Source organism: Pelodiscus sinensis, chromosome 1, assembly GCF_052426305.1.
Source record: "Pelodiscus sinensis isolate ZL-2025 chromosome 1, ASM5242630v1, whole genome shotgun sequence".
Taxonomy (NCBI): Eukaryota; Metazoa; Chordata; order Testudines; family Trionychidae; genus Pelodiscus; species Pelodiscus sinensis.
The window spans coordinates 227,305,889-227,323,713 of record NC_143052.1 but is presented as its reverse complement, the minus strand read 5'-3'; the positions used below and the strand labels follow the sequence as shown (position 1 = coordinate 227,323,713).

Sequence of the window (17,825 nt, the reverse complement as noted above, 5' to 3'; positions counted from 1 at the left end):
CCCCAGCCCAGAGTCTGCATCCAGCACTCTGACTATCTCAGAGCCTGAACTCCAGATCTTCACTGGCACCCAAACTCTGTCCAAGAGCCTGAATCCCAACCTCCCCCCTGCACCCAAACCCCCTCCCAGACGCCAACCCATCATCTCTCTGTACCCAAACTTCTTCTCAGTGCTTGCACTCTGTATGCCCTTCTGCACCCCAATCTCCTTCCCCAACTCAGAGCCTGCACAAAGCACCTAAACTCTGACCTAAAGCCTATATCCAAGACCTCCTTCTGGACCCAAAATCCCTCCCAGAGCCTGACCCTTCCCCACACACATCTAAATTCTATCCTAGAACCTTAGGCAGGTGGGGGAAAGGGAGTTGGATCCATTCTGGGCACCCCCAAAATTTCTACAAACCTGCCACTCCCAGTTTTGAGTTCAGTACTATTAAATATTTTCATTAACGATGTGGATAATGGAATGGAAAGTATGCTTATAAAACAGATGGCACCAAGATGTGGGGGTTGAAATATTTTGGAGAACCAGATTAGAAATCAAAAAAGACCTTGACAAATTAGAGAACTGGTCTCAATTCAATGGGATAAAATGCAATAAAAACACATTGCAAGCACTTCCCTTAGGCTATGTCTAGACTGCAGGCTTCTTTCTGAAGAAGCTTTTCCAGAAGAGATCTTCTGAAAAAACTTCTTCCGAAAGACAGCGTCCACACTGCCAAAGCACATAAAAAAAGAGATCTGCTTTTTTGAAAGAGAGCATCCACACAGAATGGATGCTATCTCGCATTTAAGCTGTGATTACTATGGATGGAATGGCCACCAGGGCACCTGTGCTTTTTCCTCTTCTTTTGAAAGAACTCCCTCTTCCCTATCCACATATTCTAGTGGATCGCAAATTGAATATGAGTCAACAATGTAATGCAGTTGTGGAAAAGGCTAACACCATGCTGGAGTGTGTTAACAGGAGTGTTACAACTATACGTAAGATATTGTTGGTAATTGTCCTGTTCTATTTGGCCCTAGTCAGGCCATACCAGGAGTACTATGTCTAACCCAAGGGGTGTGTCTAGACTACATGGCTCGGTCGACGGAGTCATGTAGATTAGGTAGGACGGCAAAGGGAAATGAAGCGGTGATTTAAATAATCGCCGCTTCATTTAAATCAAAATGGCCTCCGCGCTGTGCCGATCAGCTGAAACGCTTACAGGATCTGCCGATGAAGGGTTCTGGGGTCGGCAGATCCCTGTCTAGACTGCCGCACTATGCCGACAATCAGCTGATTGGCACAGCGCGGTGGCCATTTTGATTTAAATGAAGCAGCGATTATTTAAATCACAGCTTCATTTTCCTTTTTCCAGTAAACTAATCTACATGGCACCGTCAACGGAGCCATGGAGTTTAGACGTACCCAAGGTGTCCCACTTTAGAAAGATGTGGACAAATTGAGGAGTAACCAGAGGAAAGGTTTAAAAACGACAAAAAGTTTAGAAAGATTAAAAACCTGTCTATATTTGTCTTCAAAAAAGATGTGGGGAGGGAGGAGAACAACCAGATAATGGTCTTCAAATATATTGAGGGCTGTTACCAAAAGGACTGTAATCAATTGTTCTCCATATCCATCTCATACAGGATCCACAGGGACTTAGGACAAGACATAATAGGTTCAATCTGCAGCAAGGAAGATTTAGGTTAGATATTAGGAAGAACTTTCCAGCTGCCAACAAGTTTGTGATATTCCCATTACTGGAAGTTTTAAAGAACAGGATGCACAGATACCTGTCTGGATGGTCCAGGTTTACTTAGTCCTGCCTGAGTGTGGAGGGATCAATATGATGACTTTTCAAGGTTCCCTACAGTCCTAAAATTTGTATGAATTCATGATGACCCTGATCTTTATCCAAGCAACCAACTGTACAATTAAAGTTGGTGGATCTTTTAGATAAACTAAACTGGGCAACTAAATTAAACATATGGTAAAAATACTGGTCTCTATACAATGCTGAATAATGGATATGAGCGAAAGTTTGCAAGCATTTTGCACGCATCACCTAATTTAGGTACGCAAATCCCCAGTGTGCTTGCACTCCAAGTTCTTTGTGCATGAACAACCATAACTGGTGAATATACGCTGGTGGATTTGCATATCTAAAGTAGGTGACATTTAAATATTTTGGTCTAATTCATTTTCATTACAGGACTATTCATATCTATTAGTTCAGAGATTGGCAATCTTTGGCACACAGCCCATTAGGATAATCTACTGGTGGACTGCAAGACATTTTGTTTACTTTCACTGTCTGTGGGTGGGCCACCGCTCCTCGCAGCTCCCATTAATTGGGAACGGATGGGGCCGTGCCTGCAGATGGTCAACATCAGCAAAATATCTTGCAGCCCACCAGCAGATTACCCTTATGGGCCACATGCTAAAGGTTGCCAACTCCTTTATTATTCAGTGGTTCTGTTTGTTTGAATCAGTCTGAGTCTTTGGAACAGTTCAGTCTGAACAAGGACCACTGTTATGATAAAGTTAAATAAGTGTAATGTCAAAATCCAAAGAAAAAAATCACTAGAGACTAGCACAAGATGGCTACGTCTACACTGGCATGAATTTCCGGAAATGCTTAAAACGGAACAGTTTTCCGTTATAAGTATTTCCGGAAAAAGAGCGTCTACATTGGCAGGATGCTTTTCTGGAAAAGCCCTTTTTCCAGAAAAGCGTCCGTGGCCAGTGTAGACGTGCTTTTCTGGAAAAAAGCCCCGATCGTCATTTTCGCTATCAGGGCTTTTTTGCGGAAAAGACTACTGTGCTGTCTACACTGGCCCTTTTCCGGAACAGTTTTCCGGAAAAAGGACTTTTGCCCGAGCGGGAGAAGCATAGTTTTTCCGGAAAAGCAGCTGATTTCTTACAGTAGATCGTCAGTGCTTTTCCGGAAATTCAAGGGGCCAGGGTAGACAGCTCGCAGCTTATTCCAGAAAAGCGGCTGCTTTTCCGGAATAAGTGGCCCAGTGTAGACACAGCCCAAGAGTATGTATGGAAGCTTGGTAAGAAAATTCACAGCAGTTTCTAGGACATAACTGAAGCCAATGGCTTATTTGAGCTGTCTGGATATAACTGAAAATAGAATTTACCCCTAATTCTCCAATTGCCTATGTAGAAGGTTAATATCTGCAAACACAAAATGTAATTTTTATGAAACTTGAACTCCGACTACCAATTTATTGTTAATTTGTTTTATATAAGTAAATCCTATTTTATTGATGAGTGCCTGCCTAGAAGGCTACCCGACAGGATGTATTTTATTTGGTAAAGCTACAGGGGTAGACTAGAACTAGTGAATTTGGCCCAATCTATATTTTAGGGTTTTTCCAGCAAAGTTATATCAATTAGGAGTGTGGAAAAAAATGCACACCTGACCAAATTAGTGGTGAAAAATCCTCAGTGTAAATATAGCTATACTAGGGTGAAAAAAATCCTTTTTTCTATATAGCTCATTTTGTTCAGGGAAGTGGCAAAAGAACCTGATATAAGCTGCAGACAAGGCCTATGAATGCTGTCAGGAATCAGATGATAAACATCCTGTCAGAGTTCCAGAGTTCTTCCCTGTCACAAAGAACGCAGCTTAGATGAAAAAGATAAGTAATGAAGTCATGAGCTGTCTCCTCCATTCACAGTAAGTCACTAACAATCAATTTCCTCTGTTTAAAATACAGACACTCCGCCAAAAACATTCTAGAGTAGTACAGAGAAATAGGATAATTACATTGTAAGGCCTGGTTCTCTGGCATCCTCAGACTGACTGCTCTCCGGATATGTCTACATTGCTCAACCTAGGTCTGCAGCATCTGAGATTGTGGACTCAAGGTATGTCTACAATGCAGAGTATTTCTGGAAAAAAATACTCTTAAATCCACACTGCAATTGCATTCTTTCAACAGAAAGGTGAAAGAACTAAAGGTTTTTACTGACAGCAGTAAATCTCTTTCTATGAGGAAGAAGCCTTTTCCAAAATAACTTTTTCAGAAAAAGGCGCGTGTGGATGGGGAAGAGGGGTTTTTTTCCGAAAGAAGAGGCCTCCAAGAAAAAGCACAGATGCCCTGGTGGCCACTCCATCCATAATAATCACAACTTAAATGCAAGATAGTGTCCAATCAGTGTCCAATCAGTATCTTTTGAAAAAGCAGATCGTTTTTTCAATGCACTTCTGCTGTGTGGACACTCTCTTTTGGAAGAAGATTTTTTTCAGAAGATCTCTTCTGGAAAAGCGTCTTCCAAAAAAAGCCTGCAGTCTAGACATAGCCTCAGTGTTTGCAAACCCGTGTTTGAGTGCCCACCCTGCATTGTGTATCCTGATGCACAATTGCTGGGCACAGATCTCACAGACATGCTAATACATCCATATGGCACCATGCAGACCTTCTGACTCCAGTCTTCATCTGGACCTTTGTCTATGCTACAAAATGACAGGGCTTGGATGACTTATAGTAGGACTCTTGCTCTGACCCACCTTGTGACTCAGGGACCTCTTGGAGTCAATTGGCAGAGGGCACAGAAGTACATAAGAGTTTCAGGTGTTCTTCCTCATAAAATGAGGCTTACTGCTGTTGAAAAAAACACTGTGTTCTTTCAATTTAATTTTGAAAGAATATGGTGGCAATCTAGACGCAGGTGAAGTTTTTTCGAAAAAAGGCTACTTTAAAAAAAAAAACCTCTGTAGTCCAGACATAGCCTAAGTGTTGTGCATTGAATGGAGAGCTAAACCTAGAGTAGTGTTTCGGTGAAGTCTGTAAGTCCCCAGTGAATCTGAGGCAAGCCCCCCAGGGGGATGCTCAGAGTTCTTGGGGCTTGAAGCATACCTATTGGTATCCTGTGCAGAGACAGCGGGGCCAAGTTTCTGTTGCCAGAGGCTGGTGGAGTTGGGGAACTGGCCCACAACAGGCACAGCCTGGCTACGTCTAGACTGGCATGATTTTCCGCAAATACTTTTCACGGAAAAGTTTTCCGTTAAAAGCATTTGCAGAAAAGAGTGTCTAGATTGGCACGGACGCTTTTCTGCAAAAGCACTTTAGGGCCATTTTTGCCATCGGGGCTTTTTTGCGCAAAACAAATCTGAGCTGTCTACACTGGCCCTTTTACGCAAAAGGACTTTTGCCTGAACGGGAGCAGCATAGTATTTCCGCAAGAAGCACTGATTTCAGACAGTAGGAAGTCAGTGCTTTTGCGGAAATTCAAGTGGCCAGTGTAGACAGCTGGCAAGTTTTTCCGGAAAAGCGGCTGATTTTCCGGAAAAACTGGCCAGTCTAGACACAGCCCCTAGGCTTCCTCATGCTATGGGCATGTAGGTAGTAAGGTAACTCCCAACCCTGAATACCCTCAGAAAGTGTCACACACACCACTAGCAGCGTCCAAGGAACTTACTGCATGCTGACCCCAGTCAGACTAATCAGATAGAACAGGGGCTTGGACTCAAACCTGAGTCAGAACCAAGGCTCAGTGCCCCATGCTTCCTCTGCTAGCACAAAACAGCCATAACCTAGATTTAAATAGTTTGGCTGTGATTTTTCCTGTACAGGAAACTCTTCTAGTCACGTGAGACTTTAAAACACTTATAACACGGTCACATTAAAATCACCCCTCCCACACCAGAATAAAGTGTCTACTTCCCCTCCCTGACTTTCCAGATTCAGCTTTTTACAAACCAGCTGTTTGAGCTGTAAAGCTGTTAATACAAGGACATAATGCTGTGTTTATAACGAGGAAAGTATTTTTTCCCAGTCTACTTTCACTCAGACCACCACATGTGTTCCAGTCTTCATTAATCGCTTGAGATCCCTGTTGTGATTCCGTAGCACAGGAAGCCAAATTTTCAATGTGGCCTTTAATAGGCTTCTGTTTTTAGACCCACCATGTTTCAAGGTTTTCAGATACAACTTAGACTGCTTACAGATTTAAGTATTATGTAACCTTATAAATGAAGTTCTTAGATATTTAAATATCATTCATCCTCACGCCTAGATGGCTGCACATCCATTTGTCCATTTTATGTCTTTCTGGATCATAAATGTTTCAGCCTAGATTCCTTCCTCCCTGTAAAATCTCTGATCAGAAAATTCTGTCCTCTTTCTTTATTACTTGAGGTTCCTCTTCAATATTTGAGTTGTGATCAAAGGTTCAGTTTGCACACCTTCCGTAGATGATTTTTGGTCTTTTCCCCTTCTTCTGGCTATTTCTACCATCCCTTTTCTTCCCTGATGTCTCCATCTTTCATCATTTTCTACCTCATGTATCTTACCCTACCACATGATATGTAAGTATAACAGTCTAGATTTAGACAAATACTACTAGGTGATCTCAGCTTCTGTTTCAGCTTGCTGCATCTCTCCAATGTGGTGGTCTTTTTTTTTTTTTTTTTTTTTGGCTAAGGTTTCTAGTGCAACTGGAAGCAACTGTGTGATCCTGTCTTCTTTAGTCTATAATAGTGATTTTAAAATGTGGTTTAAGATTCTCCACCTTTTACCTCAAATTGGAAATAAACTTCAATGTAATATAGAAGTATATTTCAAAGTCATAACATTGCAGTGTTCAGTTTAGCTTGGACAGTGATTGAAATAGCTGTGCATGAGAGTATCCCATAGTTCAGTGGTTAGGAGAGGTAGGAGACCCCTCTGGCCAAGGGGAGAATTGAGTCGGAGTCCCCCATGTCCCACTACATGCTCCAACCACTTGGATAAATGTTTACACCTTCCCCCTCTGGCCAGATTTTGAATGGTGCCCAATACAGTGATATCCCCATCTATGGGTCAGTTATGGGATTTAGGCAGGAGATAGGCCTCCGGATGCCTGGAGTGTGGTTGCAATGCACATGCTCAGAGGCAGAAACAGAGGCACTTAAGAAAATGTTGTCCTGAAAACTTGGGCACTGAGGCTATGTCTAGACTGCAGAATTTTTTCAGGATACCTTTGGTATCCCAAAAAAACCCTCTTCTGCATCCAAGGAACGTGTCTTCTTTTCCGAAAAAAAAATCAGAAAAGCAGACGCGTTTTTTCGGCATCCCTGTAAACTTCATTTTACAAGGAAGAAGGGATGTTCTGAAAGGTTTTTTTTCTGACATTTGGCCCAGTGTAGATGAGCCTCTTCCAAAAAAAGAATCAGAAAAAGATACACAAACTACGGTTCACAATTTGTGTATCTTTTTTAAAAAAAATCCCTCAGTGTATAGCCTGAGTGAATTTAAACACTTACACAGTTTCGCAGGAGTTCTGTAGACTGCATCAGAGCCTAAAATTGGGGTTTAGGCACTTAAACCTAAGATTTAGGCACCTAAATACCTTTGTGGATTGAAACCTTTGAGCATCTCTCAGAGACAATAAAAACTAGGGATCAAAACAGAAGGTTTATCTAGATAAAATCCCTAAGGATAATTTGTTTTAGGTTTATGTTTTGCTGCTACTGCTGTTAAGGTTTGAAATTGAGAAAAACTCCAGGAAGGGCTGTTTGGACCAGATCCAGTTTCTATATATTGTGGTAGGAGCAAAAAGAGAAGAATGCCACCAGCTTATACTATGTGCATGTGGTACCTTCTGCTTTTATTAAAACAAATAGAGTCCCCTTGCTTTCATATCTCCTCCTTGACATCATAAACCGTCATGGTAATTACAAAGGGGAATACTTTTGTGTAAGCCATTTGTTATAGTATTGGCAGTCTATCACTGAAAACCCTTAGGTCTTATTGCTTATGACTAGAAATCTCAGAACCCATTGATTTCTAGTGAAGGTAAGTCAGTCCCTAAGGCAGGGGAAGCAATAGCTGAATGGTGTGTAATGTTCCAAAATATTCAGCCAGTTAAATGAAAGAAACTATTACTCAAGTTATGTTCCCTGGATGGTCCGGTTTTGTGACCTACTTTCCCCTTCATAGTATAAGTTTTCAGAAACAACACGCTGTTAGCTAAGGGTAGTCATGTTTTATAGCTCATTCTTTGGCATTCCAACCATATATTACTATTTCTGTCAGCATGTAGGGCTATGTAATTAAGTCCTCGAAATATGCATTGTTGAAAAGTGTTGAAAAGTGTGTGCTGTGATCCCTCTCATTTGAGGATTACTGTGTGTTACAAGCATTAATTAAGCCTTCTAAGAGCTTTGTGAATGACATTAGTACCACTATCTTATTATGGGAGGCAATGTTGCCTATTCCTGGCTCTGCCATTGGTTTGCAGAGTGACCTTGGACAAGTTATTTCCCTCCCCGTGCCTCAGTTTCTCCATCCATAAAATGGGGAAAATGATATTGACCAGTGTTCTTCTCATTTTTTATATCCATGTGTGGAATGAATTTTGCAATGTGCACCAATATGGAGAAGATGTGTGACACATCATCTCCATATTGGTGCTCATTAAGGTTCCCTGTAAGCTTTGTGCCCTCGCAGATACACAGTCCTTTTGTCAGCACCATGTAGAGATTCAGAGGTCCTAGCTCAGGCAGGAAGCTCAGCTGATCGGCTGGGAAAGGTGGGGAAATGGGGCACTCGCTCTCTCAGAGGTACAGAAGCAGCTGCTGCTGCTATCTGCTATAAATGGAGAAGCTCTCTCCAGTCTCCAGGGCTGGGCAAAAGATGGTCTGCAAGCAGCGCCTCAGCCAGCTCCCTGCCTGCCCCGCACCCACTCAGCACTCAGGAAAGCCAGGTGCAGAGCCACATGTGTATTTCTGAATGCTGAGAGCCTGGAGGGTGGGGAGTCAGGCTTCTCATGCTGCCCCCAGCCCCAGTAGCGCCCATTAGCTCAGGGGTGGGCAATAATTTTTTCTTGGGAACCAAACATTTTTGAAGTAGCCCCAGTCCACCCCAGAAGGGGCAGGGCATAAACAGGAAGGGGCGGGGCTACCCCACCCCCAAACCATGAGTGGTTGGGGGTGGGGGTGCCCCTTTGTTCCCTTCCCATTAGGCATCCATGCCCTGGAAGAGGCTTGGCAGGCCCCCCACCCTCAGCCCAATCAGGGCCTGGGAGCAGGGGAGTGCGGGAAGCGCCCTCCCCGTAGGGCCAGGGCAGGGCAAAGGAAGCTTCATGCAGCTCCCCCGCATTCAGACTCTAATTGGCCTGGGGGCGGGGAAGCCGTGAAGCTTCCTTTGCTCTAGCCACCATCCTGCAAGCAGCACGCGGTGCTGCTCCTGTCAGGGTGGGAGGAGGCTTGACACATTCCCCTGCCCTCAGGCCAATTAAGGCCTGGGGACAGGGGAGCATCAAAGCCTCCATGGGCCAGATCCACCCACTTAGCGGGCCGAATCCAGCCCACAGAGGCCCTTTTGTCCACCCCTGCATTAGCTGGTTTCGACCAATAGCAGCTGCAGGACAGGGAGCACATGAAGTGCCCTTCCTCCTTCATCCCCCAGGCTCACTGCATTCAGTTTAGAGCAATAAACATGGCTTCTGCAGCTCCCCTGAACATGTACAGGGGCTAGAAGGCAGGGACCCTGGCTAAGGAACCTTCTGGGTTTCTGGCTAGGAGTCAGGTAAGGTCTCCCAGCAAGAGCCTATCTCTGGCCCCCAGCTCCTCCTTCCCTCCCCCAACCCTCTGTTCCACTTCTGTCCTCCTACCCCATGTAACCCAAACCTTTGCATCCCTGCTCCAGCCCCCATACACCTTTCCAGACATTGCATCCCCTCCCCTACACCCTTCCTCAGGACACAGCCCCCTCTCAGACCTTGTACCCCAATCTACTATCCCTGGTCACAGCCAAATCCCTGCACCCCCTCCTGTACTCCTAACCCTGGTGACAACCCTCTCCAAGCCCTGTACCCCCTTCTCTCGCAAATCCATTGCCCCAGGTCACGATCCCCCACTTCACCCAAACTCCCTCCCAGATCCCACAACCCAATCCCTTACCCCAAGCTCCCTTTTGCACCCAACCTTAATGCCAGACCCCCGCACCTCCTCCTTTAATATCATGGAAGAGTGTAGCCTTCGACCACTTATGAAATTCTATGGCGTGGACCCCCGTCAAAAATTATTGCCCACCCCTTAATGGCTTGAGGTAAGAAAGAAAAAGATTATTTTAACAGATTTTTTTGAGTGTTGCAGATATCTGATCTTAATGTTTTTTTTTAAATCCTGTGTAACGAATTAATATATGATAAACTGTATTGCATTAAGGCCAGATCTTTGCTATCTGGTAGAGTTCTGGCTCTTATGAGTCAGAAATAGCAAATACTAGGTGTGATGCTAGCTGTCTTGTAGGATGAAACCTTATTTTCAAGATCTTGGAAACATGTATCTGTCTGTTAGAAAGGATGATGATACATGTACTCCAAGGTCTCAGAGGAGTAGCCGTGTTAATCTGTTACTAAAAGAACTTAAAAACCAACAATGGTCTTGAAGCACCCTAGGCTAACTAATGTACATAAACAGTATAATGAGCGTTTGTGGGCAAACCCACTTCTTCAGCCAAGAGAAGTGTTAATTTTCTTTTTAGTTGATTTCATATTAAATAATCATGAGCATTGCTCCTTGTTAATTATCCCTTGTTTTAATATATTTTCTTCCACACCGATGGACTATTTAAAACATATTTAGATCTACGGTTGTAGTTTGTACTGGTGGGTGCACATCCACACATTACCTCAACATCGGTGTTGCGCATAAGAAATTTCAACCAGCCCAAAAGAAAATTCAATCCGCCCAAGGATGGAAAATCTTAGAGGAAACACTGGTGCACATAACAAATTTCATTCTGCACATGGGCAATCTGTGGTGGGGTTGGGGGCAAGGGGTTCAGAGTGTAGGAAGGGGCTTAGGGTTGGGGGCATGAGGACTCTGGCTGAGCATGTGGACTCTGGGGTGGGGCTGGGGATGAGGTATTTAGGGTGCAGGATGGAGCTCCATGATGAGGCCAAGGGCTTTCGAGTGTGGGAATGGGCTCAAGGCAGGAAGCTGGGGCTGTGTTACAGAGTATAGGCAGGTTTTAGCTCCATGGGCAGCGTCCCTGAGCTTCTGAGTGGGGCTTATTAGGTAATTGTGCAGCTGCAGGCCATGTAGCTGAGAGGGAACCTTGATACTGACCCCCTTTGTATAGCATTTGAAGACCTACTGATGAAAAATGCTATATAACATCCTAGTATTATTATCTCACATCTAATGACTTGCCTCTAATGACAGAAAGTCAGTGGCAGACATGGGAATAAAAGTCATGATCCCAGAAAATCTTTGTTTTTCAGCTTGTGCCAGCTGTTCTGGTGTTTGTCTTCTTCCACTCCAGAGTATCTGGATAGCCCAGGGCCGACTTATCCATTAGGCACAGTGCCTAGGGCCCTCAATACTTTTATGGGCCCACGAAAATGTTTTAATTTCTTTTAAAATCAGAAGAAAAAAATGAACTTTTAGGGTTGAAAAAAATGTTTTAATTTTTTTCTCACATCAGAAAAAAATGAAACATTTAGAGCCCATGAAAATCTATTAAATTTTGCCTAAAACAGAAAAAAAATGTTGAAGTATTTAAAGTTATATCAAAAATAATTTTTAATATTGATATTATTATGGTGGGAGGGGCCCACAAAGGCAAAAGTGCTTAGGGCCCATGAAAGTCATAAAGGCGGCCCTGGGATATCCCAAACAGACAATGTTTGATTATTTCCTAAAGAGGTGGTCTACAAAACCTTTACAGTTAAAGCAAAAAAATGCCAACCACAACAACAAAAAAAGAAATACCAAATCAGAAACAGTTCCTGTAGTAGACTCAGTTACACGCTTTTAGGATAAATATTTTAAATCTGTCTCAGCTTTATTTTCTGGTCAAGTTTTCATGTCATGGGCGCATTTTTTCTCTTGTAACAATTAATGACATATCTAACACCTCAAACAGAGCAGGAAGATGTTGTTTTTCCTTTAGACATTTCAGAGTGCAGTGGAGACCATATGGGTATAGGCAACAAACATGCTTTGACAGCTGTAAATGCTACCACATGTCAGAGGAAGAAGTTAAAATGTGCAGATGTAATTTACAAGTGATTTCAATCTGTAAAACTTTAAACCAGGTCTCTAAAGCTGAGCTGTTTAAAGAGTAATGAATTTATTAAAATCACTTCTCCTGGTTGTAGTATAACATGCCTCTGGGGATGCTTATCCACACTGGGGTTCTGGCTGGGGGGGAAAGATATCTGGAACGGATGGAGCTTGATGTAGCAGCTGCCACTGCCTGAACTAAAAGATACATTTCATATAGCCAAGGCTGTAAGCAGACTCACCAATCTCTAGCTGACCTAGGATGTGGATATAGAATGCCACTCTGAAGGTTTTGAAGGTTTTGTTGAAAATCTTGTTTCTGTTTATTTGGACACACTGTGGGCTTTCTAGCTTGTGTACTTGCTTTCCATAATAAGCAAAGCATTCTCTTCAAAGGCATTTTTACATATTGCTTGAATCCAGGATGTTATTATGGGCCAAATCCTTCCTGTTCTATTCAAGTTTTGAACAAAACGTGTTAGTTTGTGTGATCATGACCCAACCCCATCCCCAGCAGATTGCAGATCATGAACAGTTTCTTCTGGCATGTACCTCTCTATTGGACTTTTCACCACCAGGTGCCTGAATCACAGAATACTAGAAATGGAAGAGACCTAAAAGGCTAATGGCATATTAGGGTACATTAGGACAAGCATTGCCTGTAGATCTAGAGAAGTGATTATTCCCCTTTATTTGGCACTGATTAAGCCACACCTGGAGTATTGCATCTAGTTCTGGGCCCCCGTTTCAGAAAGGATGTGGACGCATTGGAGAAAGTCCAGCAGAGGGCAACAAAAATGATTAGGAGGCTGGAGCACATGACTTATGAGAGGAGGCTGAGGGATTTAGGTTTATTTAGTCTGCAAAAGAGAAGAGTGAGGGGGGATTTGATAGCAGCCTTTAACTATCTGAAAGGGGCTTCTAAAAAGGATGGAAAGAGGCTGTTTTCAGTGGTGACAGATGGCAGAACGAGGAGCAGTAGTCTCAAGTTGCAGTGGGAGAGGTCTAGATTGGATATTAGGAGAGTGGTGAAGCACTGGAATGGGTTCCCTAGGGAGGGGGTGGTATCTCCATCCCTAGTGGTTTTTAAGTCCCGGCTTGATACAGCCCTGGTTGTAATGATTTAATTGGGGTTGGTCCTGCTTTGGGCAGAAAGTTGGGCTCGATGACCTCCTGAGGTTTCTTCCAACGCTAGGATTCTATGACCTCAAGAGATCATCAAGTCCAGTTCCCCCTGATCTCACGGCAGTGGCACGCACCATCTAGATCATCCCTAATAGATGCCTATCTAGCCCACTCTTAAATATCTCCAGTGATGGTATCTCCTATGCCTTGTCAGCAGAAATCTGGCTGGGAATCACACACACACACAAATTAATACAACAATAACCGAAACAGACATAACCCTAATGTACCTACAAACTGACATTAATGCATGATTTCTTTTGGTAGGTCAAGATGATTTTGATTTAGCTGATGCTCTTGATCATCCAGGTAAGTAATACTACAAAAAGCTCAAACAATAAAAAATTTTGTTTGCCCTATTATGTTTAAAATTATTGCTACATCTGAAATACATTTTTCCATTTTGTGAGATCTGGACCACAACATGGTTTGTGTTAAAACTCATTTATTTAAGCACTTTGATAATCAGGCTATTTTTTAAAAAATTGCTTGAATTCAGATTTTATTTAAAAAAATCTTGGTCATAACACTAACTTTGTGGCCTCAGTGACGCTTAATTTTCCTTTATATAGAATATTTATCAAAATATACAGATATCTCCCTTTGATTAACTGAAAATGTTTCAGTGTGTATTGATTTTCTTGTTTCACTGTGTCTCATAGAGGAAACAATTACTAAGAAGCCAGCACCAGTTACCAAAAGGCCAGTGATTGGTGAGTAAGAAATTTAAATTGGCTAAAGGGTCATGACAAAGATCTCTGGTCTGTAGTTTCTATAAGATTCAGGGTGATGTGTGCCAAGGGCAGTTCTGAATCAGGGTTGTGCAATAATGTTCTAAGTATCAAGTACAGGCTAAAAATAAAGTATTGAAGGAACTCTCTTCAAAATTTATCCATAATAAGAGCTTCAATATGGCTTTTTACAGTGATTGGACAACAATGCAATTTTATTGGCTGATAATTCTTGGTAATCTCTTACCTGCCCTGAAATTCCCAAGGAACATACAAATAAGCAACTGTAGCTTTTGTTTTACTAAACATTTGTGTCCGGGAAAAGACAAGTCCACAAAAATTACTTCAATTTTTTTATCTGCATTGGAGACTAAAGTCTTACACATGTGAGTCTTTTTAAAATTTGAAAGGCCCTCTCTTCTGGCATTCAGTTGTCAGTGTGGCTTTTGGTAATGCTATAACAGGCTTTGCAGAAGAAGAGAAATGAGCTGTGGAGGATAAAGGAAGACTGGCAAGTTTTAAAATCATAAACTCTGGAGGAAATTGGAGGTGACAAACTAATTTTTAAAAGGGAAACTCTTTCCCCCCCTCATTCTCTCCATTTAAAAATGCTTTTTTATTTGATCATGATATTCCACATGGTACACTAAGAGAAAATTAGAGTTCTATAATGAAGCTTTCAGGAATTAGGAAATGTCATGGATAAGGTTGCCATGCAGTCTTAATTTAGCTCCCTTGTGACTATGCAATATGGAATAGGTTTTCGCTACATAATCACAGGGTTTATTTTTCTGTACAGGAATTCTGCCTGATTCAGTGCACAAGTTGGACATTGTTTTATGCATATGGCAGCAGTTAAATATTTGTATCATCACTATTCAGCATGTGGCTTCATGTTTTATACATTGCACAGTGGCCCAGCCCCTACATTGCATGAAGCCAAAATTCCTTTCTTACTTCTGTCTCTCACAATGTACACTGAACAAATAATATAGTGCACGGAGCAGGACCCCTGCCTCAATTATCTCAGTGACAGGCTACCTCATAAAAATCTAGATAGATACACAGTAAAAGGGTTGTTATCTGGCATGTTAGGGAAATGGGAGGTGCTGGTTAGTCAAATATTCTAGTTAACTAAAAGTTTAGAGTGTGGGAGGGGGCTCTGGGCTGAGGCAGGGGGATGGGATGTGGGAAGAGGTATGGGACCTGGGCTGAGGATGTGGGCTCTACCTCCAGACTAGGGTCGAGGGGTTCAGAGTGCAGGAAAGATGCAGGATTAGTACTTGATGAGGCATTTTGGGTCCAGGATGAGATTCCAGTCTGGGCAGTAGGAAGGGAGAAGGACATGTGCTCTGGGAGGAAGTTTGGGGGAGGGAGAGACTTCGAGGCAGAGCTTTGGGGCAGTGTGGGGGTTTGGGATGCTGGATCTGGGCAACGCTCACCTTGGGCAGCTCACTGGCAGTGGCAAATGTCCCTGCTGCTCTTAGACAGAGAAATGGTCACAGGGCCTCTGTGCACTGTCCTTTCCCCATCCTACACAAGTAGTGGCTCTGCAGCTCCCATTGGCTGGGAACCATGACCAATGGGAGCTGTGGAGGTCGCACCTGTGGGCAGAGGCAGTGCACTGAGCCCCAATGACTCTTCCTCCACTTAAAAGCAGCAGGGACAGGTCACCTCTTCCAAGGAGCTGCACAGAGCTAGGTAGGGAGCCTGCTGGCCAACCAGTCTATAAACTAGACTTTCAATGAAGATAAGAACTGCCAGTGTATAGAGTTTTCTTGGTGGTAATGGGCTGGATATCACCACTCTTACTGTACTCTCGCACTTTCCCCACTTCATTACACTACAGTGAATAGGGTAGGGTATTTTAAGATTAATGAGTCCCTCCTCATACCTTTACATATTATTCAGAAGGAGTCACATCTTTTGAGAGCTCCACCTCATTCCACAATCACCCTCAAAAAACATATTTCACACAGACCTGCACTCTCTAAATGAAATTCCACTCAATTTTTTTATGCATGTGTAACTGCACTAGAAGTTGAGAGATTGTCTATTGAATGGAAAATTCCATTCCACTCTCAGGCACATATATGCAGTGGCAATGGAATGTTGGCAGATTGTTAGTTTATTGTATAACGAAAAACAATGTATATGCATGAAGCATTTAAAATTTTTTTTATAACTTCTCCAAAACAAAACTGATTTTCACTAGACCCCAGAAAGGTATATGAGATATTTGGGCACTCTGGTAAAAGCTCCCCACCCCTCACCATATTCCTACTAAAAATAGCTGAACAGTTTTTGCTCAGTCTAAAACTATGTTCCTGAGCTGAGAACAAGGCTACGTCTACACTGCTTTCTCCTTGCGCAAAAGCCTATGCAAATGAAGTGCGGATTAGCATATTGCAGTGCTTAATTTGCATAATTAATTAGGAGCTGTTTTTGCATAAGATGTTTTTACGCAAAAACCCTCTCTTGTGCAAAAGCAATCCTTCCTGAAAAAATGAGGAAGAATGGCTCTTGCACAAGACCTGGTTTTTGTGCAAAAAGGCAGTATGTAGATGGCTCCTTTTTGTGCAAAAACCTCTTGCGCAAAAACACATCTGCCCAAATGTGTACAAGTTTTGCCCCAAAGGTAAATGTTTGAAAAAGTTATTAAAATTTTGAACATTTGTATTGCTAATAGACGATCGTCCGAAACCTCACCCAGGTTCTCCATACAACCCAGGGAGCTATGGTAATGATGGTGGTAAGAATATTTTTGACTGTTAAAAATAAATGAGCTTTCAACTGGTTAATTTTGATTTGCATTTTTGTTGTATATTGTACTATGATAATGTACATAGTTTATTAGATGTTGATAGGATCAATGTTTATTTCTGATTTTTTTAAATTTATTTCTCATAATATAAAATATAATATATTAAAAGAATGATGTTCTTGACATCACCTTACAATGAATTCTTGCTTTTCAGCACAGATTCAACCTCTTTGGTTTTTATAAATAATTTGGCATGGCACCCTCTATTTACAGCTCATAAATTCTTGGTAAAGAAAACCAATTATGAGAACGTTCCGATATATTTATTAACTATTTTGTATTAAAATTAGTTTAAAATTGACTGTTTAAAACATTTGTCCCAGAAAGTCTCACCTTTTTGTTACTAAGCAGAACATCACAGCTTTTAAGTTCTTTCTCCCCTTTACTCATCACCACTGTTACAGAAAGTCTGCTGCTTTGAAAAGTGATGTATTAACAAACATATGCATATCACTTTTCACAGAAGCAAACTTACTAGCTAGCAAGCTGTTAAAAATGCAACCAAAAAAGCAAAAGAAACAACAAAAACAAAAGACAACATCTGAAGATCTCATTTGTGTCTCTATTTTATTTATGCACAGTGTGGAGACAACTTTATTGTTGAGTATGCCAAAAAAAACCTTAAATAAAGTACTATGATTTGAATATAAATAAATATGCACGTATGTTTCTCCTAATGTTAATTACTTTTTTTTAGGAAAAACTGTCATAGTTTCCACCAGCAAGAGTTGGTGGCTACATTTTAAAGCTACCAATTTTTTTTACGAGAACCTCTGTGTTAGACTGTTTTTAATGGTGTTTTCACATTTCTGAAAATAATCCCCTCAGCATCATGTTTAAGATGTTTAGATTCCTAGAAATTAGAGATGGGGTAAATTTTTTAAAAGTTCCTAAAATCCCATTTTCCAAAGACATACAGGTGTTTAGACTCCTAAGCATCTAATTTCTTTTGAATACAGGATTTCAGATTATAAATCACAGGCATATTTTAAAAATATTAGCCTGTATCTTTAAATGTTATGCCCATGTATAGCATTAGGCTATGTCAACACTACGGGGCTTTATTGGAAAAAGGTCTGCAAATTGCACT

The 17,825-nt window shown here is 41.9% G+C and overlaps 1 protein-coding gene across 2 annotated transcripts in view; it reads left to right on the top strand.

The window, feature by feature from the left end:
* The window catches only part of XG (Xg glycoprotein (Xg blood group)), a 34,551-nt gene that overhangs the window by 10,712 nt on the left and 6,014 nt on the right, over positions 1-17,825 (top strand). Inside the window, exons 2-4 of one of the 2 annotated variants that reach the window (XM_075915715.2) lie at positions 13,448-13,489; positions 13,843-13,893; positions 16,601-16,651. In XM_075915715.2, coding sequence (XP_075771830.2) covers positions 13,448-13,489; positions 13,843-13,893; positions 16,601-16,651 — 144 coding nt within the window. Of the gene's footprint in view, positions 1-13,447; positions 13,490-13,842; positions 13,894-16,600; positions 16,664-17,825 lie in introns of both variants that reach the window. The other variant, XM_075915714.2, reaches the window with a different exon arrangement.